At 34.2% G+C, this 22,700-nt stretch overlaps 1 protein-coding gene across 2 annotated transcripts in view; it reads left to right on the top strand.

Moving 5' to 3' along the window:
- gol (ring finger protein goliath) overlaps positions 1 to 22,700 on the top strand; it is a 183,376-nt gene that overhangs the window by 130,494 nt on the left and 30,182 nt on the right. For both annotated transcript variants that reach the window (XM_085961268.1, XM_085961267.1), the window contains exons 3-5: positions 4,444 to 5,375; positions 8,596 to 8,775; positions 10,599 to 10,695. In XM_085961268.1, coding sequence (XP_085817394.1) covers positions 5,151 to 5,375; positions 8,596 to 8,775; positions 10,599 to 10,695 — 502 coding nt within the window. In that variant the 5' untranslated portion in view covers positions 4,444 to 5,150. The remainder of the gene's footprint in view (positions 1 to 4,443; positions 5,376 to 8,595; positions 8,776 to 10,598; positions 10,696 to 22,700) is intronic.

Raw genomic sequence — 22,700 nt, 5'->3', positions numbered from 1 at the left:
TCATTCATTGTTGATTGATAGCGTGCTAAGTATATAATTCATTATTGTCTTTTATTTCAATTCATAAAACATGTGTATATATTTATGAATCACCTTGTTTATTCTTTTTATTTATTTTTGTGTAAGTATACATAATAATATGTCCTGTTCCTTACTTTCCCTCATTCGCTTTCGGTTCAACCACTAAAGCCGAAGATTGGCCAACATAGACGATGATACAGGACTGCTCGTACGAGTTTTATAGCTTCGTAACTTGGAGTCTTATTTGTCGCATATTTTACTGGAGTAGTAGAGTAACAGAAACGTCAATTTAATAATGAACTTGACCAAGAAATAATAATTTTCACGCGGTGGATCTCTGTGAATATTCATAGAAAGATTAGTAAAGTTGTTATATCTTATCATTAATAATTAATCAATCTATCGCACTTAATACATACAATATGTCGATCAACAACTGATACATACAAAAGTACGTAGATTTTCAACAATCATAAATAATCCATAGCACCTTTTATTTGGATTAGGATTAAATCCTTTGTTGTTTTCATTAATGTTTGCAGTACCTACCTAGATAATTGTCAAGTGTACTAGTTGTAATAATCGTAATAGATTAAACAATCTTTATTTATTTATTTAAATAGATTATCGTTGCAACTACTTTTTGGATTGTAAATAAAATCGTATCAGCGATATTTTTATTTTACAGACATATTAATATTGTCTTCAAACTTTCGTCACTTTGATAACAATGATAACATTTATTTAAATTAAAATAAGCTCTATTAAATTAATATTATACGTAGTTGAACAGCGGCTAATGCTATCATTTTTTGCAGTGTAGGTACATAGTTAATAATACCTGAGCGTTGGATCGGATCGGAGCACCAAAAATTTTTAGTGCTCCATTGCTCGGATGTTTTTGATTATAAAATTTTCGTCTTGAAATCTAATTAAATTATTATATTTGACACTTGACAACACTGGAATTATTTAAAATGCGGCAACATTGCCGAGTGATAAATAACCTCACTTTTTTGACAGAAGAGGCAGATACAAAGTTGATTTGCTGTCGGAATTTTATTTAATAAAATTAATAGGTAAAGAAAAAGACGAATAATAAACCTTACATCAAAACTACTTATTTGTTAACATTTGTATACATAATAATATAATACTTACATAATACCGGAGCGGAGCAGACCCTAGAGCGGAGCTGGAGGAAGTATAAGGTCCCAGAGCAGTGCAACTCAAAAAAGGGTCTGCTCCAACCCTCTGAATAATAATATGCGATATTTAAATTTTGTAACTCATAATTCTTGATGGAAAGGTTTTTCATTGTTATTTATTCATTGTAGTTGTTCCTTATTCCAATTATATTTTAATTTTGTATTACGTTCAACTACTTACTAAGTATAGTTTTTTTATACCGATACCTACTTAATTGATTAATAAACACAGAATTGTTTTTATGGTTGTTTATTATTTCATGTCTATTTTAATATTACATGACGGATGGCGTTTTTATTTTGGTAGTTTTATGGTGTCTATTGCGAGGTATGCGAGGAACGATATTCAATTGAGAAATTAATATAAGAAGGGGTTGATAGCGACTAATGTTTTTTACATACAATATTTTGGTGATAATCAAGTTTACTTACGGCATTGTTTTGTATTATTAAAATGTCAAACTGGCAAATGTTAATATTATTATTCTTTCACAATGTAATATAAGTAATACTATATAGGTTATATTATAGGTTTAATAATAGTATAATGCTTTGTCACTGTTTTAAAATAGTATTGTGCATTTGAAGCAATATTCATTCAGCCCCGAGGTCAGAGTCATCGCCATCATGTCGCCTTGCAGATGCACTGGGAACAAAGAAGCACGATAATATACATTTTTAATGATGGCAACAGCACCGCAATAATCGGGCGAATTGTAAATTAATTCAAATGCCTAATTAATCGTTATTCATTTTGCTATTTATTATTCCTATTAATGCGATTGCACCGGTGGGTCTGTGACGTCCATAGGCAATACGCCGTCGCTAGTCCAGGCTCCCATAGCCTTTTCGTATACATAATATGCGGATTGCATTCTGATAATTGATATAGGTTCTAGGGGTCCAAAGATATATAAAATCGATGTTGCCAGGAAATATTAGTGTTCATTTTTTTTATTGATGTAATAAAAAATAATGAAAACTAAACAAAAATTGTTCTGAGTTCTTCAATAAAAGTAAGACCGGAGCACGGATCGATTGGAAATGCGATAATTTTTACCATGCCATCAGTACGGTTCGTCTCCTTTGGAAAAATGAAAATAGTCGGTAGTACAATGTGTTCAAAATTATCGATTCTAGGGATCATTCTTGGATTAGTTTGCCTAATTTAGTAGTATGTGTATAATAATCACTCAATTTGATTTTTATACCACATTTATAAATATGACATTAGTTTTAGTAAATGTTTTTCCCAGAAACAGTGTAGGTTGCATGTATAGGTATCAATAAATATAATTCCGATAGGCTTCCCAATACAGTACATATTGACGCAGGATTTTGATTGTGTGAGTGTCCTACGAAAATGAACCATGCATTATAGACGCGCAATAGTGTGTATTGCAACCTTCAATACACCAATATTAAATGAGCGTCAGGGCATAAACCGAGAGACGTATGACGTATTCTTGACATCTGTTTAAGTTTATCCCGTAGACTTCCTCACTCTAAATCGGTTGTCTGCTTCTTCACACCCGTTAGGTATTTCAGTTCCCATTATTTCTGAGTTCCCTGGTTTTTAAGTTTCAAGTGTTATTTATATTTTGTTTATTCAATACATAACAAATAACGAATTCAAGACGTTCAAAACATGACATTCGAATCGAAAAAGAACTGGTTATAATAACGCAAATACATCGTTGATATTGCGGGAAATTAGGGGGCGGTTCGGTTCTTCATACACTGTTCTTAAATAAATAACCTTTTTTGTAAATTATGCTATCGATCTGAAACGTATACTATATACATACCACATAAGCGTGAAGTTCGATAGTTTTAACAGAAAATATGACAAAGTTAAAGCGACGCCGAGCGCGAGAAAGCCATGCAGTAGGATTCATGTAAGAGCAGTCGGAAATCATAACGGTAGGTAATTAAAATTACCCTATGATGTAATTCGTGCGCAGTAGATTAAATCGCAATCTGCGCAATTTCAAGGTTAAGTTGTTCCGCTATAATCGATTCTTCATGGATAGGTTTCACATAGTAGGTAATGTAAAAAATATGGGTGTTGTTGACCCAATCTTTGAAATAAGAGGTCGTTTTTCGTGTGTAGCGAACGATGGGTAAGGGATATGCATTGGTATAAAAGTAAAATCGATGCATTGTGATTATTGTGACTAGAGGTGAGTTAGAAATACTGTCACCAGTTTGCGTATTCAAGTCTCGGCATGTACCACCCATACTCAGTACGTGTGGCCCAATAAACTTGTTCCAAGAAACTTGTTCGAAGTTCGAACGCATGCGATGACATCATCGCCGCGACTCGCTAGTTGGTACTATTGTTTGACTTTCAATACGATTGACATTAAATTCGCGCAAGTGAGATAGTATATAATACACGTATGTCTAGCCGTGATATACTCAACTGTCATTGCTCTCCCTTTCTCCCCAGTTGTAAAGTTGGTATAGTGAAGGATATAAATAGTGACATGTTCGTTTTATAGTAATAATGTGGAGTTAGTTTTAGTTCCAGTTGAGTATGAGACTTATATCGAGTTTACGCCAGTCTCGAGTCCCGGAATAGGTACTAGAGCTCGAGTTCTGATTTATTTCTGTTGAAGTATTTACGTGTTTATCTGGTTTCGTTATGTCGAGTTTCACGATTTTTTTGTTTTATAGTTTTATAAACTGAATTCAAATTTTATACGTGATTGTGTAAATTGATAATAATTAAATAAACAATTTGTGTAAAAATGGCTTCTAAAAAGTCAAGTACGCCAAACACTTCATATAAGTATATAGATAATATCCCAAATACTAGTTTTTACAAGTTTCGATACTAAGTATTTTTTTATACTGGTAGTAAGTATACTTAGTCTTAACAATCGACCAGTTTTCCCACCTCTAATTATTGTGACAACATATTTATATCTCTGTCTATGAAGCTAAATTTAGATAGTTTCTAGATAATTGCCTCATTCATCTTGCAAGTGTAATCTAGTATTGTAATATTTATTTTTCAACAGTCACCACACTTCCATAATATTTGCGCATATTTCAGCTGTTTGCAATGGTCGCAATAAATTAATATTATACAGTGTAAGTACACATTCCGAAACCGTTGTTCTCTTTATCAACAAGACCTACATACATGTCACATCCTCGCTGATAAATAATAATTTAAATTAAAAGAGTTTTCTCGCTTTGTTTGCAGATGAGTTTCAACAAAATGCGCTCGACCGTCTGGAAGGCTCACTCGGAAAACTCTGGTCTTCAGATACAGCGCAGGAAGAATCAGCACGGCGCGGAGACGACTCTTGGATCTTATCGTCGTGGAAAAACTGATAACTACTCGTCAAAAAGACAATAGTTTGTGCTAAAGATAACGCCGAAGATTATCGCCTCAGATATTAAGTGTGAATTCGACGAAGATTATTATATTAGATCTGTATTGTGTTAAATTTGTGTCTGGCTTCCACACAGATCAGTGTTTAATTATCTACAGAGTGTATGTATTGTTCATTTAAAGCTGCGCGGTTTTAACGTAACGTAACCTCAAAATCGGCTAAGTTTATTAATTTGACACTTCGTTCTGCATAGAATGAAGACTATACTTGGATATAGTGAGGCAACCGAATAATTAAAAATAAATTATTCACAGAAAAAGTGACAATATTTTTAAAAAGAAATGAATTATTTTGTTTAATATATTTTGATGATGAAAATATTAACTAAAATAAAGTGATTCAATTACAAATATTGCCAAAAATTAACGTTATAACAATATAAAGTGAAATTCTTTTTAAATTGATAAGGTATATCACATTATAATAAAAAAAATCTCCTGCGGCCCTAATTAACCGGTCTAAGAACTGGGTGATTTTATTGATATTGTGACTGAAGTGATTTAACTGTCGCAAGATGGAGTTAATAGTTTGGTGGGCAATGTTGGCCGCCGCGAGTGGGGCTTGGGCGGAGGTCAGCGGTACTTCGAGGGTCGCTCTCGGAGACTGGGCCGGCGGTATGGCGGAATATGGCTACACTCCAGATGCGCCCTCGACGATGAACCTCGACAGGTTCACAACTGCCTTCCTCAACGTGACGTATATTGACTCAGATGGGAATTGGCAGTCTAATAAAACTGAGGTGAGTATAGGTTGTAATTGTAATCTTATCTATATCAACATTGTCAAGAGGCCTCTCCCATATTAAAAAAAAATGGACTATTAAACCAGTTGTTATCAAATCATACGCTATGGTGCCGCAGGCTGTAGAAATCAGGACAATCTTAATTCTATGCGCTGATGCGGTTTTAACAAAGTAATTATGTGAAAAATAAAAGACGACGTGTCTAGACGGTTACATGTAAATTGAGCGTATTACATTTCACTTAAAATCACTTCTTTCAGACACGTTTAAAGCGTCATAGAAAGCGGCCGTGCATATCCACGGTTGTGCATATATGACGGGTGGTGGTGGGCACTTTAACGTATGTAGTAACTACAGTTCGCCGTGAGCTTTCTTATCGGAAACAGATGACTATTCGGTCATCTCTATAGCACCGAGTTGTAAAAAGTACGCGTTGTTCGTGGAGCATTTCAGGTAATAATCTTCCAATTTTATTATATTCTATATGAAAATTAATTTGATATTGATTGGTTTCAAATATCTGATAATAACGCTATCATCTATCATTATTGTTATCAGATATTAAATTTGATATGTTCGATTTGATATTTTGTATTTCTAATTTAACTATATACTTATTTTCTACTGTTTTTCTCTAATATTTTGGTAGTTTTTATTACGTGTTTTGTAAGTGTTTTATTGAATTTACATGAATTTTATCTCAGTACTATACGACTCAAAAAGGTTGGACGGTCTTTAATATACGACCATATATTTCCGATACAACATTTCACGGTGAAGTGTGATACGGCGAACTGCATACGGACACATTTCCGGACACGTGTCTAGGCATGTAGTTACTATTGTCCGGTTTCTTGACTCTACAGAACCATGGACCTTCACAGTGATCGAGTGGGATTGTTTTTTTCTCTTGCCTCTTTCAATAACTCTCCAATATATTATTCTTTATAACTGATTGTTATGCTTTTTGTGTCCGTCTGTTATTGGGACCATTAAATTATCTTTTATTCTATATTCTCATTTTACTTATTCTCTGTGATTTGATCATGTTGATTGACCTAGAAAATGTTTAGTTTGAATTTGAAAACCAATTTGTTGAACAGTTTTGATGAAAGAGAAATTTGTGTTTATATATAGAGACAGTGAAGAAAACCCTTTCATATAGAGACTAAATAGGTATTTCAGAGTGAAGCTAAAAAAATGTTGAAATACTAATCTATTAAGAGGAGTAAACCTACTATAAATTGACAAATTAAAGTTTAAAAACAAACACTTAATGTCCACAGTTCTTGAAGTATTTTTTTTACCTGTGGTACCTACAGCAAAATTGCCGGTAGAATGAACCGGCTGATAACTAACGAAGAAGCGCCAAAGTCAGTTCGAAAAACTAAAATACACCCACGGGTGCGCACGAATCGCCAACTTTTTGACCTGTAATCGTATGCTCTGCCACAGAGTTATATCATGAAGCTAGTGAAACGGCAAATAATTTTCAACTGTGTGTAGAACGAAATTACGGTCGCGTTGTCATTCGGAGAGCGATAGTCGAGGCGTCTGCACGTCGATTTGTTTTGTCATGGCGTCGGGTGAAAATATTCTTAAATCGTGTAAAGATGACTAAAAAACTTTACGTATGTACTTAAAAAAAAACATGTCAATGAATATACTATTGTTATTACGAATATAATAATAAACATAACATAAAAAGGACGCATGTTGAACTTTTATGACAAATTATATTTTGTTCGGCTTTTGCATTTGCACCCGCGATCCGCAATCCGCGTATCGCCTAGTCACGATCTTTTTAGACCATGCCTCAGCTGAAGTATAGCCTTAACACGGAAACGTGAAAAACAGAGCGATCACGACTGGGCTCGAACCATGAACGTTTCAGTTAACACCTGAACGCGATACCAATTACAAAAAGTACACCGAGCGTCCCTTTCCCCGATCTTAGGAATTTATAAAACTTTGTTCCTCCTTAATCGAACTTCACGAAAGTGGAATATGTATGTCGATATATAAATAAGCAATTTTGTTGAAATCAGCTATATTCCTCTCCCAGTTAGCAACTCATAATATGTCATGTTTATTCTACACATTGGGAGAATAAACTTAACTGATGATGCTCTCGATTTTGTGTTAATATTTTGTAGCTAAACTTGAACTCGTTGCGTACCAATTAAAAAAAATATTTTGTTCTAAAACTAAATAGTGCTGATATTGCAGACTGTTAATTTAAGGTTGCTATGGCTGACTGTCTCGCCAATACCATTTTTTAGCGTAAGCGAGACGCGTTGTCGTCATTGTATGGTGCTATTTGATAGGTTGTGATAATTGGCCAACGTCAAAAATACGCTGTGCGGTGTAGTTCGTATTTTTCCTGGCAGGTTCGCCACTATCGTTTTACTGCACGTGCGCAAGTTCGTGTGAAAATTCAGAAGTCGCTGAATTTTTTTTTATCCATACATGCAATCTTACAACTTGCACGACAATTGCGTGAAAGATACGTAGATAAAACGTTATATAAATACGTCAAAATACAGCATGTTTGATTTAGCTATCTGACTTCTTATCAGTGGCGAAGGGTGGAGGTAGGCTTTTAAGATTAGGCATGAATAGTGCACACTAAACTTTTTCAGTCATACTTATTTGTTTTCATTGAACTACAAATACAATTTACAGATTATCCTGGTTAGTTATTAAAAATCAATTAAACTCTGCCAAAACCAAAGCATAATATTTTAGGTATGCTATGGGCGATCCAACAAAAATTGTGCTCATTTTTTCAGTGATACTTATTTGTTTTCGTTAAATTAAGAATACATATTACCTACAGATGGTGTTTTTTTTAAATTCAGTAAGCCCTGCCTAACCAAACCATAATCGATAAAAATATTCTTATATCTATAAATTATCTAAAATTATGTATGGTTTAATGGTATAATGTTAGATATTTTATAGATAAACGAATATTTTTTACTATTATCTACTATGGCTTGGATTAGGCAGGGCTTAATTGAATTTTAAAAACTCACCTACTCATTGTAGTCTTAGTTCAATAAAAACAAATACGTTTGACTGATATTAATATTCACTATTTATGCCGGATCTTAACAGCCTACCTACACCCCTCGCCACTGCTTCTTATCCGTGTCTTTGTCATGGCCTGAACCTTATAAGTGCTCCTAACAAATTTCGTTTGGTGTGTTTACAGCAAGGAAAGTTCGGTCAGAATCACGAGTTCGAGTCTTATGGAGTCATCGTCCACGTAAGGACGGGAAACACCAACGACCATACCGGCTGCGCTCTGCCCCTAACCGGCACCATGCCCATTCCCACCAACACCTCGTGGATCGCCCTCATCAAGCGGGGGAAGTGTAACTTTGACATCAAGGTAAGTTGAGTTCGTCTGTCAGAAGCTAGTTTGTTGTTTTGTTATGATTTGGTTTAGAAACAATAGTCAATATTAAATAAATAATTTTAGGACTCAGTCCGCTTCCGTTTGGGAGTGGCGAAGGGTGGAGGTAGGCTGTTAAGATCCGCCATAAATGGCGCACACTAAACTTTGTCAGTAACACGTATTTGTTTTCATTGAAATATGACTACAATTTACAGATGGTGTTAGTTAGTTTTTAAAATTCATATCAACCCTGCGAAACCCACACCATGTATGGTAAGCCGGTTCCTATTAATTTTGTATTCCCTGGATTCGAAGATTACGCTCAAATGAACCCAGCAGTATTTCCATGTTTTTGGTTATGCAGTAGGTTTCTGAGCCACATATTACAACTGGTCTTTTAAGGCCCTCCGCCGACGCAGCAACTGAAATCCCGCAAACTGGCTGGTGATGGAACTCATAAACTGGCCTGTGACCATAACCTCAAACTGTCAAACTGGGCCATCAGCTGTTTGTACACGATGCCGGTGTTGCAAATCGTACCAAAAATATGACAACACGCACGCTGACGCAATTACTAATACATCACTCTCTTTAGTTTATTATCCTGTCCATCGAATATTTATTAAATAATGTCTTCGAGCGGGTCAAGTGATGCCGAGGCTTTGGTTCTATACCAACATTACAGATACAGGAGACAAAATAAATGAAGATTTTGGATACATCCTTATAGGTATAGACAAAAATATAAACTGCAGATTATTTGTTGCTGCACATGAACTACGATAAACTGATTCCAAAATTCCTACTTCATTCCAAGCCTTTTCCGTAATATCTCTACGGGAATAATCTGGTAGTTTGTAATTATACAGGCAGGGGTGTTTTTCGACTTCTGCCACAAAATTTAAATTAAAAATGCGTTTGATGTCTTGGTTTGTAATCTTGTTATGGTTTATGGCATGACGTTGTTAGAAGTGCTACCAAATTTGGTAAGAAAATATGATTTTTTCATCTAATCTACTAATATTGGTACTACTGTTTAATGGATGACTGGCAACTGAGAGACTGGGAGCCTAGAATATCGAATTTCAGTTGCGGATACTTTGAAACTGAGAGACTCCAGTCTTACCCTCAGCGAGTCGCCATTGAAATACATTAGCTAGATACTGGAGTTTAAGTTCCGGCGGATTTTAGTTGCTGCGTAGGCGGAGGGCCTTAGTGTTTGCATTAATTGCCCCCCCCCATTTCAGTTACATTTTTCGCCTTGGTTCTATCCATCGTTTGCCATTATTCTTTAGCTGCGCGAATTATATATAGATTTTCCAAAAAAGCTTCTATCTTAGTGCTTTCCCATTATACCCTGTTGTCAAAATATTAACTTTCTATATACCTACATAATGAAAGTCTGTTTTATATTTGAAACCTAATATCGTGTTGTCTTAAAATAATATGCCACATTATTATGTCGAGAAAACACAACAGTCTTTTTATAAATCATCCAGTTTTATTATGTCAAGTCTCGAGGGTTTCAGAAATATACACCCACCTATACATTAATATAGATATAATCGAAAAATAGTCTTCCATTGAAAATACGTCGATAATTTTATTATTATTTATTTTTGACAAATTTTGAGGTCAACTTGAAAGAGCAATGTGCTCGTCTGAGTAATTTTAAATTCATTTACCAATTTGTGTGGCGTCATTCTAATTTCTAACCAAATCGCATTATTTGATAGTTTCGGTGGTTGGTAGTGTTTATTTCGATCCATAAAAATCGTATTGCAGGGTTTTTTATTATTACTTTGTTCAATTTACAGGTGCAAAATGCATTCAAGCACAACGCTTCGGGCGTTCTCGTCTACAACGACAGAGAATCAGAAGATTTGGACAAAATGAAACTCTCTGACAAGCAACGTAAGTTTTTGTTACTTTATTTACATAATTTTAATTAAGTAAGTATATTAAAAAAAAAAAAAAAACATAGATTGATACGTTTAAATAAACTGTTATGTCAATAAAAATAAATCTGGTGTAAACCAACTGACGCTTTTAGTGAACAATTCAGTGAATCAAAAAATTCGCTGTGTTCCAGGCGGCGTCATGCCAAACCCTACTTATCAGAAAACAAGGCAGAGATAATTTTCGCGCCTACATCGATGTAGCGTTTGGCGACCGCAGAATTCATCATTCTACAGCTCCAAACCCTACGGAAAAAAATCCTTTGTCGCGAACGTCCCTATTTTTTTATTTGTTTATGATAAAACATTCTTATTTATTTTTATTGAACTAATAATACAAATTGCAAATGGTATTGGTTAGTTTTTTAGTTAGCAAACAATAATAGTATAGGTAGGCTGTGGACTCTCCGCGACTGGAAAGAATAACAGAATCCCCACAAGCATAAGTCTACGCACGCCACTGATAGATGGCTACCTATCTAGATAATTTGTAAATGTGTCACAAATTTAACCGATTACAAAATTATTATTACTTATATTATAGGTATTATCGCCTCATTGTTATGTTAAATTTAAATCCTGGAAATTATTGGGATTAAGAAAACAACAATGTGAAACATTTCTTCAGGTTTATTGTTCGCTGTGTCACAGGTGATAGGTACGTATTATTATTATCTAATTTGAAATTCAAAAATTATGATATGAACAATAATTGAGGGCAAATAATAACCCGATTAGTCACTCATTGTCAGTAACATTATTATTATTATGTCACAACAAATATAACCAAATATTGTTGCGTATATATGCGTCAGTTGACCCATATAAAACAAGTTAAAACAATAATAAAAATAATCAAATTTCCATTGTATTGATTGCCAGGATGTGCTGTGGCCAAAAAGAAAACTCCCTGTTGACGCATACTGAACACTGTTTCTCGAACTGTGCCGCGCGTTTAGGTAGTTACTCCTCTTTGTTGGCACATAGGCTAAATATGTATTCGAAGGTGGTAGGTACCCATTGTTTTTCCGTAAAAAATATTACACTAATCAATGATTTGAAGACATTTGAAGTAATAATTTATGTTAAGTTATTCATACTCTGGTGTTGGTACACGTATCACGCGGCATGTAAGATAGGATACGTGATGCATATTATGTGTTGTCCGCCAAAATTATTATAATTTTGGTTTGTTTGTCGGTAACAGTAATTTGAAAAATAATATAAAATATATTGTCCGTATATCTTGGAATTTATGTCATTAACTCGAGAAAAATATCGCCTACATTTGATTCTGAAAAGAAAATGTATAGGGGATCTAAAATAGATCTCGAATCTGACATCAATGAAATATTTTCAATTGGCTGCTCTGAACATAAAAAGGACTCGTTCTTAAATTATTATCACGATCACGTTGGGTATGCCCACAGAACAGATTAATAAATATAATTACGATAGGCTATACCCCAATACTCTACATGTTGACGCGTGGTTTTGAATGTGTGAGTGTCCTACGAAAATGAAACACACATTATATACGTGCAATAGTGTGTGTTGCAACCTTAAAATACACCAATATTGAATGAGCGTCAGTGCATAAACAGCAGTTGTCAGAACGAAGGACAAGCTCATTAATTCTGTGTTCCCTGTGTATGCCGGTAAAATCTATGTCTTTAAAGAGGTGCTGGCATGTTGTATGTTTGGGAAACAGTGCTCTCTATAGTCCATAATTTCTTTAAAGTATGTATCAGGTGCAATTCGCAAAATAACCGAGTGTTACTCTTATATACCTGTCATTCTATTTTCCACATTATATTGTATGAAAATGTATTTTTATTCAAAATTTATAATATGGACTGAGATAGAATAGGATAAAATCGATTGATGGATTCATTTAAAATTCAAAACAATCTAAAATATCTACCATATTATTTATAGTCATCTAAATATTTCGCCTTTTGGCCTTTTCAGTCATCATAAACGCAATCGATATGTTCATAAATGCCTACATAAAATTAGGGGTCGGTAACCTAAGCCAAAACATGCAGGCAAGCGGCAACCGAAAGCATTAATTTTTATTTTTTGTAAACATGCTCTTCGCTTTGCAAATTAATTTGATAATGTTATTATGTTACACATATTTCATTTAAGTATTAACCCGAGAATTTTTTTTTAATGAAAACTATTTTCTAAGTGTTAAAAATGTCCACTGAAACTATATTCATTATACTTATTTTCAATAGTTACGTATATATGCATCATGAATTGTCGCGTTAGCGAAACGCTTATTCAATATTTTTGAGAACATTCTGAACACTTTGGTTGGTTTTTCTCGACTGGCTTTGCATTTCTTTCTTATTAATCTGTTCTGGTTGTTGTAACCAAAATGAATTCGTAACAAATTTTTGGGTTGTCAGAGCCTTTCTTACTTCTTGTTTCCTCGACGTTCCGGGCTCGTTACAGAGGCCATTCTCAGGAGAATGGCCTCTGGCACGCGGTGACAACCTAAAAATCTATTACGATAGCAAACAATCGTGAAAGTCTCAAATAGTGTACAACATGAATTCATACTGATGGTACTTCTCAGCCTCGCCACTCTTATATAGGACGGGAAAAGGTGGAATGGAGGTATCCTACCCCATTGCCAAGGTGGTCGGCAAACAATTTAAGAATACAGGTGTATATGTGTGTATGAATATATAGTGAAAACACGATATTTGGTAGCGTCGTCTTGTTTTATTGAGTCAGTTGACGTTATACAAGATACAACATATTATCGTCACCTCAATACTACAACTAGAGTTGGTTTTCGGGAATTTCTCGACGGGAATATTCGAGAAATATTCGAGATTTTCAATCCCGAATCTCAAGAATTTAAATTTCCAACATTTCGGGAAATCCCGGATCTCGAGAATCTTTTCTCGTGATTCGGGATTTCTTTATTATCGAATATTGATTGAAAAAACAATTTTTCTATATGAAAAAAGAAGACAGAAAACATAAAACGTTCAAAGACTGTTCGGGGCATTTAACACAATTAAGCCAACTTCGACTCAAAATGAGCGCAATTTTTCAACATCAGGGAATTTTGCGTTTCAAAAGCATACGCGATTGTCAGACGCAGCGATTGACAGTCTGTGTTTTTTGAAATTCTGTTGTAATAAGTAATCTTTTGAATTATTTTTGTTTTCCTACTTCTTTTTTTGTTTGTCTTCTTACATAAATAAAAAAAATCATATTTTTCGAAATTTGTCTGTTTTTACACTGATTTTAGGATTTATTACCGTTTTTTTTTTAAATTTCCCGATATCTCGAGAATTCTTTTCCGGCAATCCTGAATCTCGAGATTGAGATTTTCTCGGGAAATGCCCAACTCTAACTACAACGAGATGACTCTGATTTGGTCATTGTTGAGAAAATGTAATTTAAACTTTAAGTGATTAACATAAATCTAGGCTATAATTATTATTTAAAATAAAAATGGAAACTTGTGCTTGTCTAATTGGAAACAATTAAATAATTTTCAATAATTGTATGAAAAAATTAAGTTATCTAATATTTTCAAATACTAAATTAATACAGTTCCCATTAACGATTTATCATTTTGTAGAGAAGGAAATATAGAATCGTATTCAATAGCTATCTAAAAAACTGGAAAATAAATTATCTGGTATTAGGTATTAAAGGTGACGAAATAATTGATCCAATCCGCGGAGGAAGGGATAACCGAAAATCTAAAAAAGACAATCACTGTCTTCAACATTAAATATAGATAGCTAACCCGCTGGTCAAGCTGGCCGCGATTAAGGGCCCGCATGCCCAATGTAGGTCAAAATGGAGTTTATGGTATTTTCAGAGCATAACCCTAGACATTCCTTACACGTTGTAGATAATCTATTTTTATAATTTTGAAGCCTTATTATCCTTTATATTTATTTTAAACATTTGATGACTGCGTAAAGTATTTTTATTACTCTCGCTCTAATGTTTTAGAATATAGTCATATTTCAGTACATCCATGTGCAGTGGTGTTAAGATTTTTTAGGTTTATTAATTTTTAAACGCATTTATACATCCATTAGTAAAATTAATGTTAACATTACATAGTGAAATATTTACGATAAAAAAATATATTTTATGATCTCTTTGATCCCAAATTTGACAAGAATTAGGCATTTTATTATTCAAAAAATGGTTACGATTAACACATTTGAAGATAGTTCTAAAGATACTGATTATAAGCTATGTCTTTGACCATTCAAATGTGATAAACATCCTACGAATAATGATTGTTGTATAATAATTATTGACTGAAGAATAAGGTAGTATTTTTTTGAAATACGCCATTTCTGTTGGCATTTCTCAGTGGTTAAGCTACGCTGCTACAACATACGGCCGTAGCCATAAATTGACACACGATAAAAAATGAAGTAGGCAGTAAGATCAATAAGATCATGTTAACGCGCGTGTAACGGCTAAAACTAAAATTATGCAGTCGTGGTACCCCGATGTCATCATTTGGTGATAATAGGTATCTAGATAATAATTAAAGTTCAATGCCATCTTTGTTTGTTGTTGTAAATTAAACTTGTCCCCGTGTAGCGAAATAAACGCACTTTGGTCTCGGATTGCCTTGATGTTGTGCGTCGGAATTGCACCCATTGATATGTTAATTTTACAAGAGGTTAATGCAGCTTGCTGCGAATGATACAAAGTCGTTCGTATGGCAAGTGTGAGCGAAAATACTCGTAAATACATATATTTTATTGCTAGTTGACGGATAAAATAATAAGAATGCACTTTATTTGGCACAGCTTTCGTAGCTAAGCGGAATTAATGCGCGCGGAAGCTTGGAGAGTTTCCGTAATTTGTACGTTTTATAAATAAATTATTTGAATTTATATATTGTAGATATGATTCCACACATTTAAAACACTTTTATAAAAACACTTTAATTTAAAATATATAATATATATAAACCATTTCTTTTATTCAACGAATAATTCACCAGATTTTGAGACTGTAACATTCCATATATTATTGAACATACATAACTTGAAAAACACCTCAGATATATACCCACTAGACTAGGGACTTGAACCCGTACCTGTGGGTCTATTATATACTTATCGAACACTAAAGTGATAAATAGTATCAAACTTAGGGTATGTTTGTATCAAAATATTAGCACTTATTGTAACAATTACACGAAGTTGGTTTTATTGTTGCAATAAGTGCGATATTTTAACAGCAGCAAGATAGGTGCTAAAAACAATATTATTGCAAATGGCAATTTTAAAACGCGTGAATAAATTGGGTTTTTAAAAAATATTGTGTGATTTAGTAGGTACCCGAGTATTACATATTATTATTGTTTTCCTTCCGATAGCGTCCGCACCAGACATGTGGTGAAGTGTCCGTTTATAAAGTTGTGGGTCTCGAGCTCATTCAATGTAATATTGTGTTTGCGCCCAGGGGCCCTATGTTAGAACTTGCGAGTCCAAGCCGCCCGGTCGACATGACGTCATATGACATCATTGTGACGTACTACCGGAGTGATAATAGCATTCGAGAAAATAACGCTAGTCATATAGTGGCGTTATTCATTGTCACCATACACAAATAGGTGTTTCATCATAATAATATATATGGTGAGCACTGTGTGTTGGGCGGCATACCTCGAGCGTGTATTGGCTGACGTCACAATTACGTCATGTCGTCGGGTGACACACGAGTCGATAGTTGGGAAATCGCGGCATATACCTAATTGGTTGAGCTTGTGACTGACGTCCACTTTTCACTAAAAAATGATCTTTTAAGAAACCTCTTCATGCGGCGGCCAAGATATACCTACATCGGATTGTAGAGCCAATGCAAATATGTTCCCTAGCCTTTACGATTTTCCTAGTAAAAAACCCACCTTCACTTCTCAATTGTATCTGGAAAATTTTTATCATTTTTTGTCTGTTTCTCATATCATATAGTTTATAATATTACATAAATTCTAGCGTAAAATTATTGTACTTAACCCTCGATAAAGCTTACTATAATATGAGCAAAACTGGTGATGTGTTAAATATTTTTTATGGGATTTGAATATCGAACGACACGCATTTTATAAACAAAACATTCGTCATTTTTATTAGCAGTTCATAGTATTTATTGTCTATTTACAATTTCCAAATGCGTATTTTTCGACAGGAGTATAGATTGTTTATCACGAAAATATTATTGAAGAGGTTATATCATAATTAATTATTATGTTTAATGCCGATACACAAATATACGAATCAATAAAAAGGTTAATCTCAGTTCATAGGAAAATGTCTGTGGTTGATTAGTTTTTCTTGTTTTCCTGATCTTGTAAAATGTCATGTCAGTGTTGCTATGTCCATTACAATGTTTTCCTGTGTTATAAATTAATTGTTATGCCAGATTGACCCGAGATAAAACACGACTGCAGAATAAATTCTATAAACAGTAATACGTAAAATAAATTATACTGTTAAGTCAATCTATTTTACAGCAAATTGACATTAATTATTATAATCAGTATCAATAAATTATTGCGAATAACTTGTTTAGACGAGATTTTCAATCGCCATATTTGGTTGGAGGAAGTGATTTCGGTACAACATAGTATATATACAATTATAATTCACCATACGAGGTCATCTGTATAATATTATTATATGTATTTACTATTACGATACCCAAGCGCAAGTGCCGCATTTAAGAAAACAAAACACTGTGGAGATAACAAATCTCAATTCAAGACGTTCAAAACATTACATTTTAACAAATATTATAATATAAAAGAAAAGAATATATATAATAACAAAAAAAAAGTACAATTCTATACAGAAATATAAAATTTCGAATACAAAATACATAGTATGTTACTGAAAATGTCTACCTCTTTGAGGAGCGCATTGACTAGTCTTGCACCTCTCGCTAATGGTGCCTGATAGGCTTGACACAAGGAAACGGTTCCGATCCAGAATAAATCATGACTGCGACAACGTACGTAATTGACAGGCGCTAGTAAATTCAAATTATTTAAGACACCAGGATTGGAAACCACCCCTCGTGATAATAGTCAAAAATGTTTCAAGAGCAGAAGTGACATACGAGATTCAAGAGAGTAAAAAGTAAGCGTGCCTTGTGGAAAGGCTATCGGAAAATAATCATTTGACAAATCATCGAAAGGAAAATAGTTATAATAATATGTCTTAAAATAAAGACATCGAAGAAATTTCTTCTGGACGCGTTCTAACATATAAGCTTATTGGAAACCTCATAAGGATACCAGATAATCGACCCGTATTCAAGAATGCTACGCACTAACGAGAATGCCAAATTATAATATAGCATTATCGTCTTCATCAGCCGGGGTCGATCCACTGCTGGATAAAGGGACCATGTCCCCTCCACTATTCTCGATCCCTAGTTCTTTACTACCACCGAACTTTATGAATAATTCGTCTATACAGCGGGTTTTAGGGCGTACCTGTGGGCGTTTAGTGCCCCATGGGTACCACCGTATGACGGCATTTGTCCAGCGGCCGAACGACATGTCCAGCTCATAGCCATTTCATTTGCTTAGCGACCTCTATCAAATGTCGCGTGCTCTTGTCTGCTTCCTTATCCATTGGTATATTTTGTAATCTTCACGCGTTATACTCAACATGCACATTTCCATGCTACTCGTAATTTTTGGATTTCTCTTATATAAAGAGTCCATATTTCACATGCATATACGTGAGCGTTAGTAGCACACTTTTGTTGAACACTAACCTTAAAAGCGGGACCACACCGAAAACAAGTCGCGCGACAACTCGTTAAATTTTACGATAAGCATGATAATTATCGTAAAATTTCTTAAGCAATTATGATAATTATCGTAAAATTTAACGAGTTGTCGCGCGACTTGTTGCCGGTGTGGCCCCACTTTAAGGCATAAAGCCCACCAAAAAAGCGTTCGGTGCGCTCACTACTGAGTAGGCCCCCTCCCACCCGCGCATTACCCTTCACCTATGTAATAAGGGGCTCAAGGAGCACAAAATAATTATTATCAGCGTCTCTCATAACAAAGCAATAAAAATATTATTAAATTTCTCGGGGCTTGTAATTAATATCGGACACGCAATAACTAAACAAAGAGTTCACTGTTCTTAAATAATGGCTTCTCGCCCGTCTATCGACGACGCTTCGAGGAGCGTGATTTTGCTTGCCGTGTTCAATGAATGGACTACGTTGTATTTTCGTTAATTCGTATCGCTGAGAAGCGAAAAACGGTGACTCATGGGGCAGGCGGGCACAATGCGTCGTCAAATCCAGTGTGCGCTGGCGTATTTGATTACGTTGTATTTTCGATGATTCACATAGAAAATGCGCGAGCGCCCCGCAAGCCTGCTTTAGTGGACTTTATGCCTTAGACACAATGGCAGGTCACTTTTGAAGAAACTATTTAGGCGCCCAAATGCACTCCATGCCGGAGCATATTGATTCCGAAAATGCTCCCTAGAAGTATGTAGATAAAATAATATCCTTGAAAAACGACATTTATCTACGCCATTTTAATGTTATAGCGATTTGAACATGCTTAGGTACATCCAATTTATTTATTACACTCCCTATTTATATGAATACCTATTATTACCAATAATTAATTGTGTATTTAGCAAATGTAATAATTTTGGCATGAGCTTTGTCCACACGATTGACTATAATTACTACCCCTGCGTAAATCTTCGCATTTACCAGCGTTTGCCTCCATCCAGCACTGTCCAAGGTCTTGTCCACCCGTCTTGTACGACTACATCCGCCTTCCGCTTTCCTGAATGTCAATGCATGCCTAAATTTAAAATTTTATCGGACTTTTATTCATTAGTTTGATTCTTCACCCTCCGTTCTGTTTTATCTGTATTAAATTTAAATTTCATCTAGTTTACATAATATTATTATTGATAATAGTCGAAAAATATGAATTTTAATATAATGTTCTTCTTATCTAACAAAATGTTCGCGATCACCTGCCCATTCCCAACCGATAAAGAGTTACCTTTCAATAACTGAATCAGTTATTGAACCGTATCCCGATTACGCCTTGATTCAAATAGACTGTGACTCAAAGAGGATGGACGGTCTTTAATCTCTTTGCTTCTGACTTGATTCTCAAAAAAGGTAGACTTTTTACTTATATTCCACAGGTTTTATGCAGTTTTTCCAATAGGAATATTCGGTCACCCAAATGAAGTTAGTTATACCATAGCTCAGTGATGGCGAACCTATGGCACGCGAGATGATTATATATCGCTCGCGAATGTTATAATATGTTGAAGAGAAAAAAAATATGTAATAATTAAAAAAAAAAAAAATTAGAAAAAAGTCTTACAAACGAATATTTACGACATAGCTATACGTATTTTCTTCGGTTTTTAATAATATTTACAGACCGATGCGCAGACGGAAACGACGAAATTCATCCACAACTGACAAATCACATTGTATAAAAAATAGCAGCCATTCAAGAATAAGCATTACGTTTAATTTAAGTTTTATAGGTCCGTTTTTAGGTTTTATGAGTCACACATAATATTATCGCACCGACCTCAATAGGCGACGGGGGATGCCGCGCCACGAATCTCTGATGTTGACCGATACAATATGTTATAAGATATCATCTTACAATACTTGAGACCACTGTAGTTAAGAGAATTCTTCATCTGATCGGAGTAATTATTGCGTCAATTTGTGCGCAAATAACCAACATAAGTAACAGTAATAACCAAGAACTATTTTTAAATTTTTTTTTCTGACAAACTGCTCGGCACGTCAGAAAATAATATTTGGAAAATTTTGGTACGCGTACGTAAAAAGGTTCGCAAACCCTGCCCTAGCTATTCACCATAAATTTACTATCCATATTTAGGTAAATATTTCAAGCCGTGGTTATAGATTTATTACACTATTATCTATGCAGGGAGTTATATCTTGAAGTGAGAAGAAATCTATACAATTTGTTCATTTGAAGTCGCATATTTATTGTGCATTGTGGTTAAAGAGAATTGCATATGAAATGAATGAAAATAAATGACGTTATGCTATTATTGTCTATGAGTTCGTCCTTTAGTTAGTACCCTTGTAGGTGTATTTATGAAATTAATGATGCATTCAGAACTCGTTTTTAAATTATACACTGTAGGCACATGATGTAATGCGATGACCGAAGAGATGTATTATAATTAGGTATATTGGTTATATATAATAATTCATCTCTTATATTGTTTACACATTATGAATATTCCTTGGATTATGAAGAAACCCTTATGTATACAGACAGCTTAAACATACGAATGTGCAGCTGATAAACGACTAATGGTCCACTGTTTGACTTCGCACTGCAGATTAGTTTTCAGATAAATTTACACTACTGCTATAACATTTATTTGCCAATTGTCAGGGCATATGAAAAGACAATCCGCCACAATGAGTAAATAAACAGCCAATAATACTACACTCACGATGGCCGCGCGGCTTAATCGTCGGCCTATAGCGTCGTGGGTCCCAGGTTCGAATCCTGGGTCTGGCCGGTACACATCAATGTATGTATGAGTCAGAGTATGGACCTAATAGGTTGAACAAGTGGCTGACATCAATTCATTGTAAAAAAGAAAATCTGTTAATACAAACCTCCCATTGCCCATATGATCTTATTAGGATCGGACATGGTCGAAAAAAAATACTACACTTCGGCATTATTATTTAGTTGAAACTAAACACAATAAACATAAATGGTGGCCATTTTGTGTGAGTATGAAAATCAGAATGGCAACTGAGCAATGTTAATATATTTTGTGGTGTTTATCAACTTAACCATACATCATGCGTTTGCTAAATAATTTTAAATGTCATAACAGAAAATAAAAATAACGTATAAGGCTATTTATATTATTTATATTCCAAATGCTTTGGTTACAAGCACAAAACATGTCTTATTAAATTAACCACCATTATTTAGAATATATCGTCACTGTTCTGGCAGAAGACACTAATTCGAAAAAATGACATATTGAGTTAGTTATACCGAAATGTTCCTTATTTCAAACTTCGCCGTCTGCAAACCTTCTTAATAAATAAAGTCTTTATTTTAAAGTCATCCTTTTTACGATTACTTAATAAACTCAAATGATAGACCATTTCAAACATTTTAACAACTTCAAAGTCAAATTACTCAAAACTAGTATTCTCCAGTTAGTATGTTCTGCCAGAACAGAGACGATATTAGATGAACGGTTAAAAAAATCACAGTAAATAACTATGACACACGTAGATACAAATAATTAAATTCGCCTATAATATAATTCGTGCGCACTAGAAGAATTCATATCTGCGCAAGTTTCAGGTTAAATAATTGTTTCACTACATAATAATAGCTGCCATATTTCAATGCGTACAGAAAATTAATTGTTCTATACTTCCTTCTAAAGTTTTAATCCAAAATGTATGATTAATGATTATATTGGTAATTATCTAAACATCCTAAACTATTTTAAATATCACAAGAACACTACACAACACTGCAATGTTAGAATGTAGGTAGGTTTATGTGTATATTATTTAAATCAGGCACGTAGAGTGTCTATGGTAATTTTTGGTTTATTGGCGCCGTTTATTTAATAACTAGTAATAAACTGTCCTACGGATATCCGTGTTTAATTTATTATTCCATGATGGATTTCGCCATTGATTTGATTACATTTGCGCATTATTCAATGCTAGAAAAGATTAATAGATAGTTTTGCGTGCCTATTACTGTATAATGCATAATAGTGTCATGTCTCATTTAAGTAATGTTTTATGCATTTTTTGGTAATATTCATTGTAGTTATTCATGAGATATAATTGTATGGAGCAAAGGCTACCAAAAATATTTTCGAGCTATGTACTTACTGTCCC

Source organism: Rhyacophila brunnea, unplaced genomic scaffold (genome assembly GCF_057557595.1).
Source record: "Rhyacophila brunnea isolate RB1 unplaced genomic scaffold, BYU_Rbru_1.0 scaffold_12, whole genome shotgun sequence".
In the NCBI taxonomy this organism is placed as follows: Eukaryota; Metazoa; Arthropoda; class Insecta; order Trichoptera; family Rhyacophilidae; genus Rhyacophila; species Rhyacophila brunnea.
Note: the sequence above shows the minus strand (reverse complement) of the source record. Positions and strands in the feature narration are given on the sequence as shown.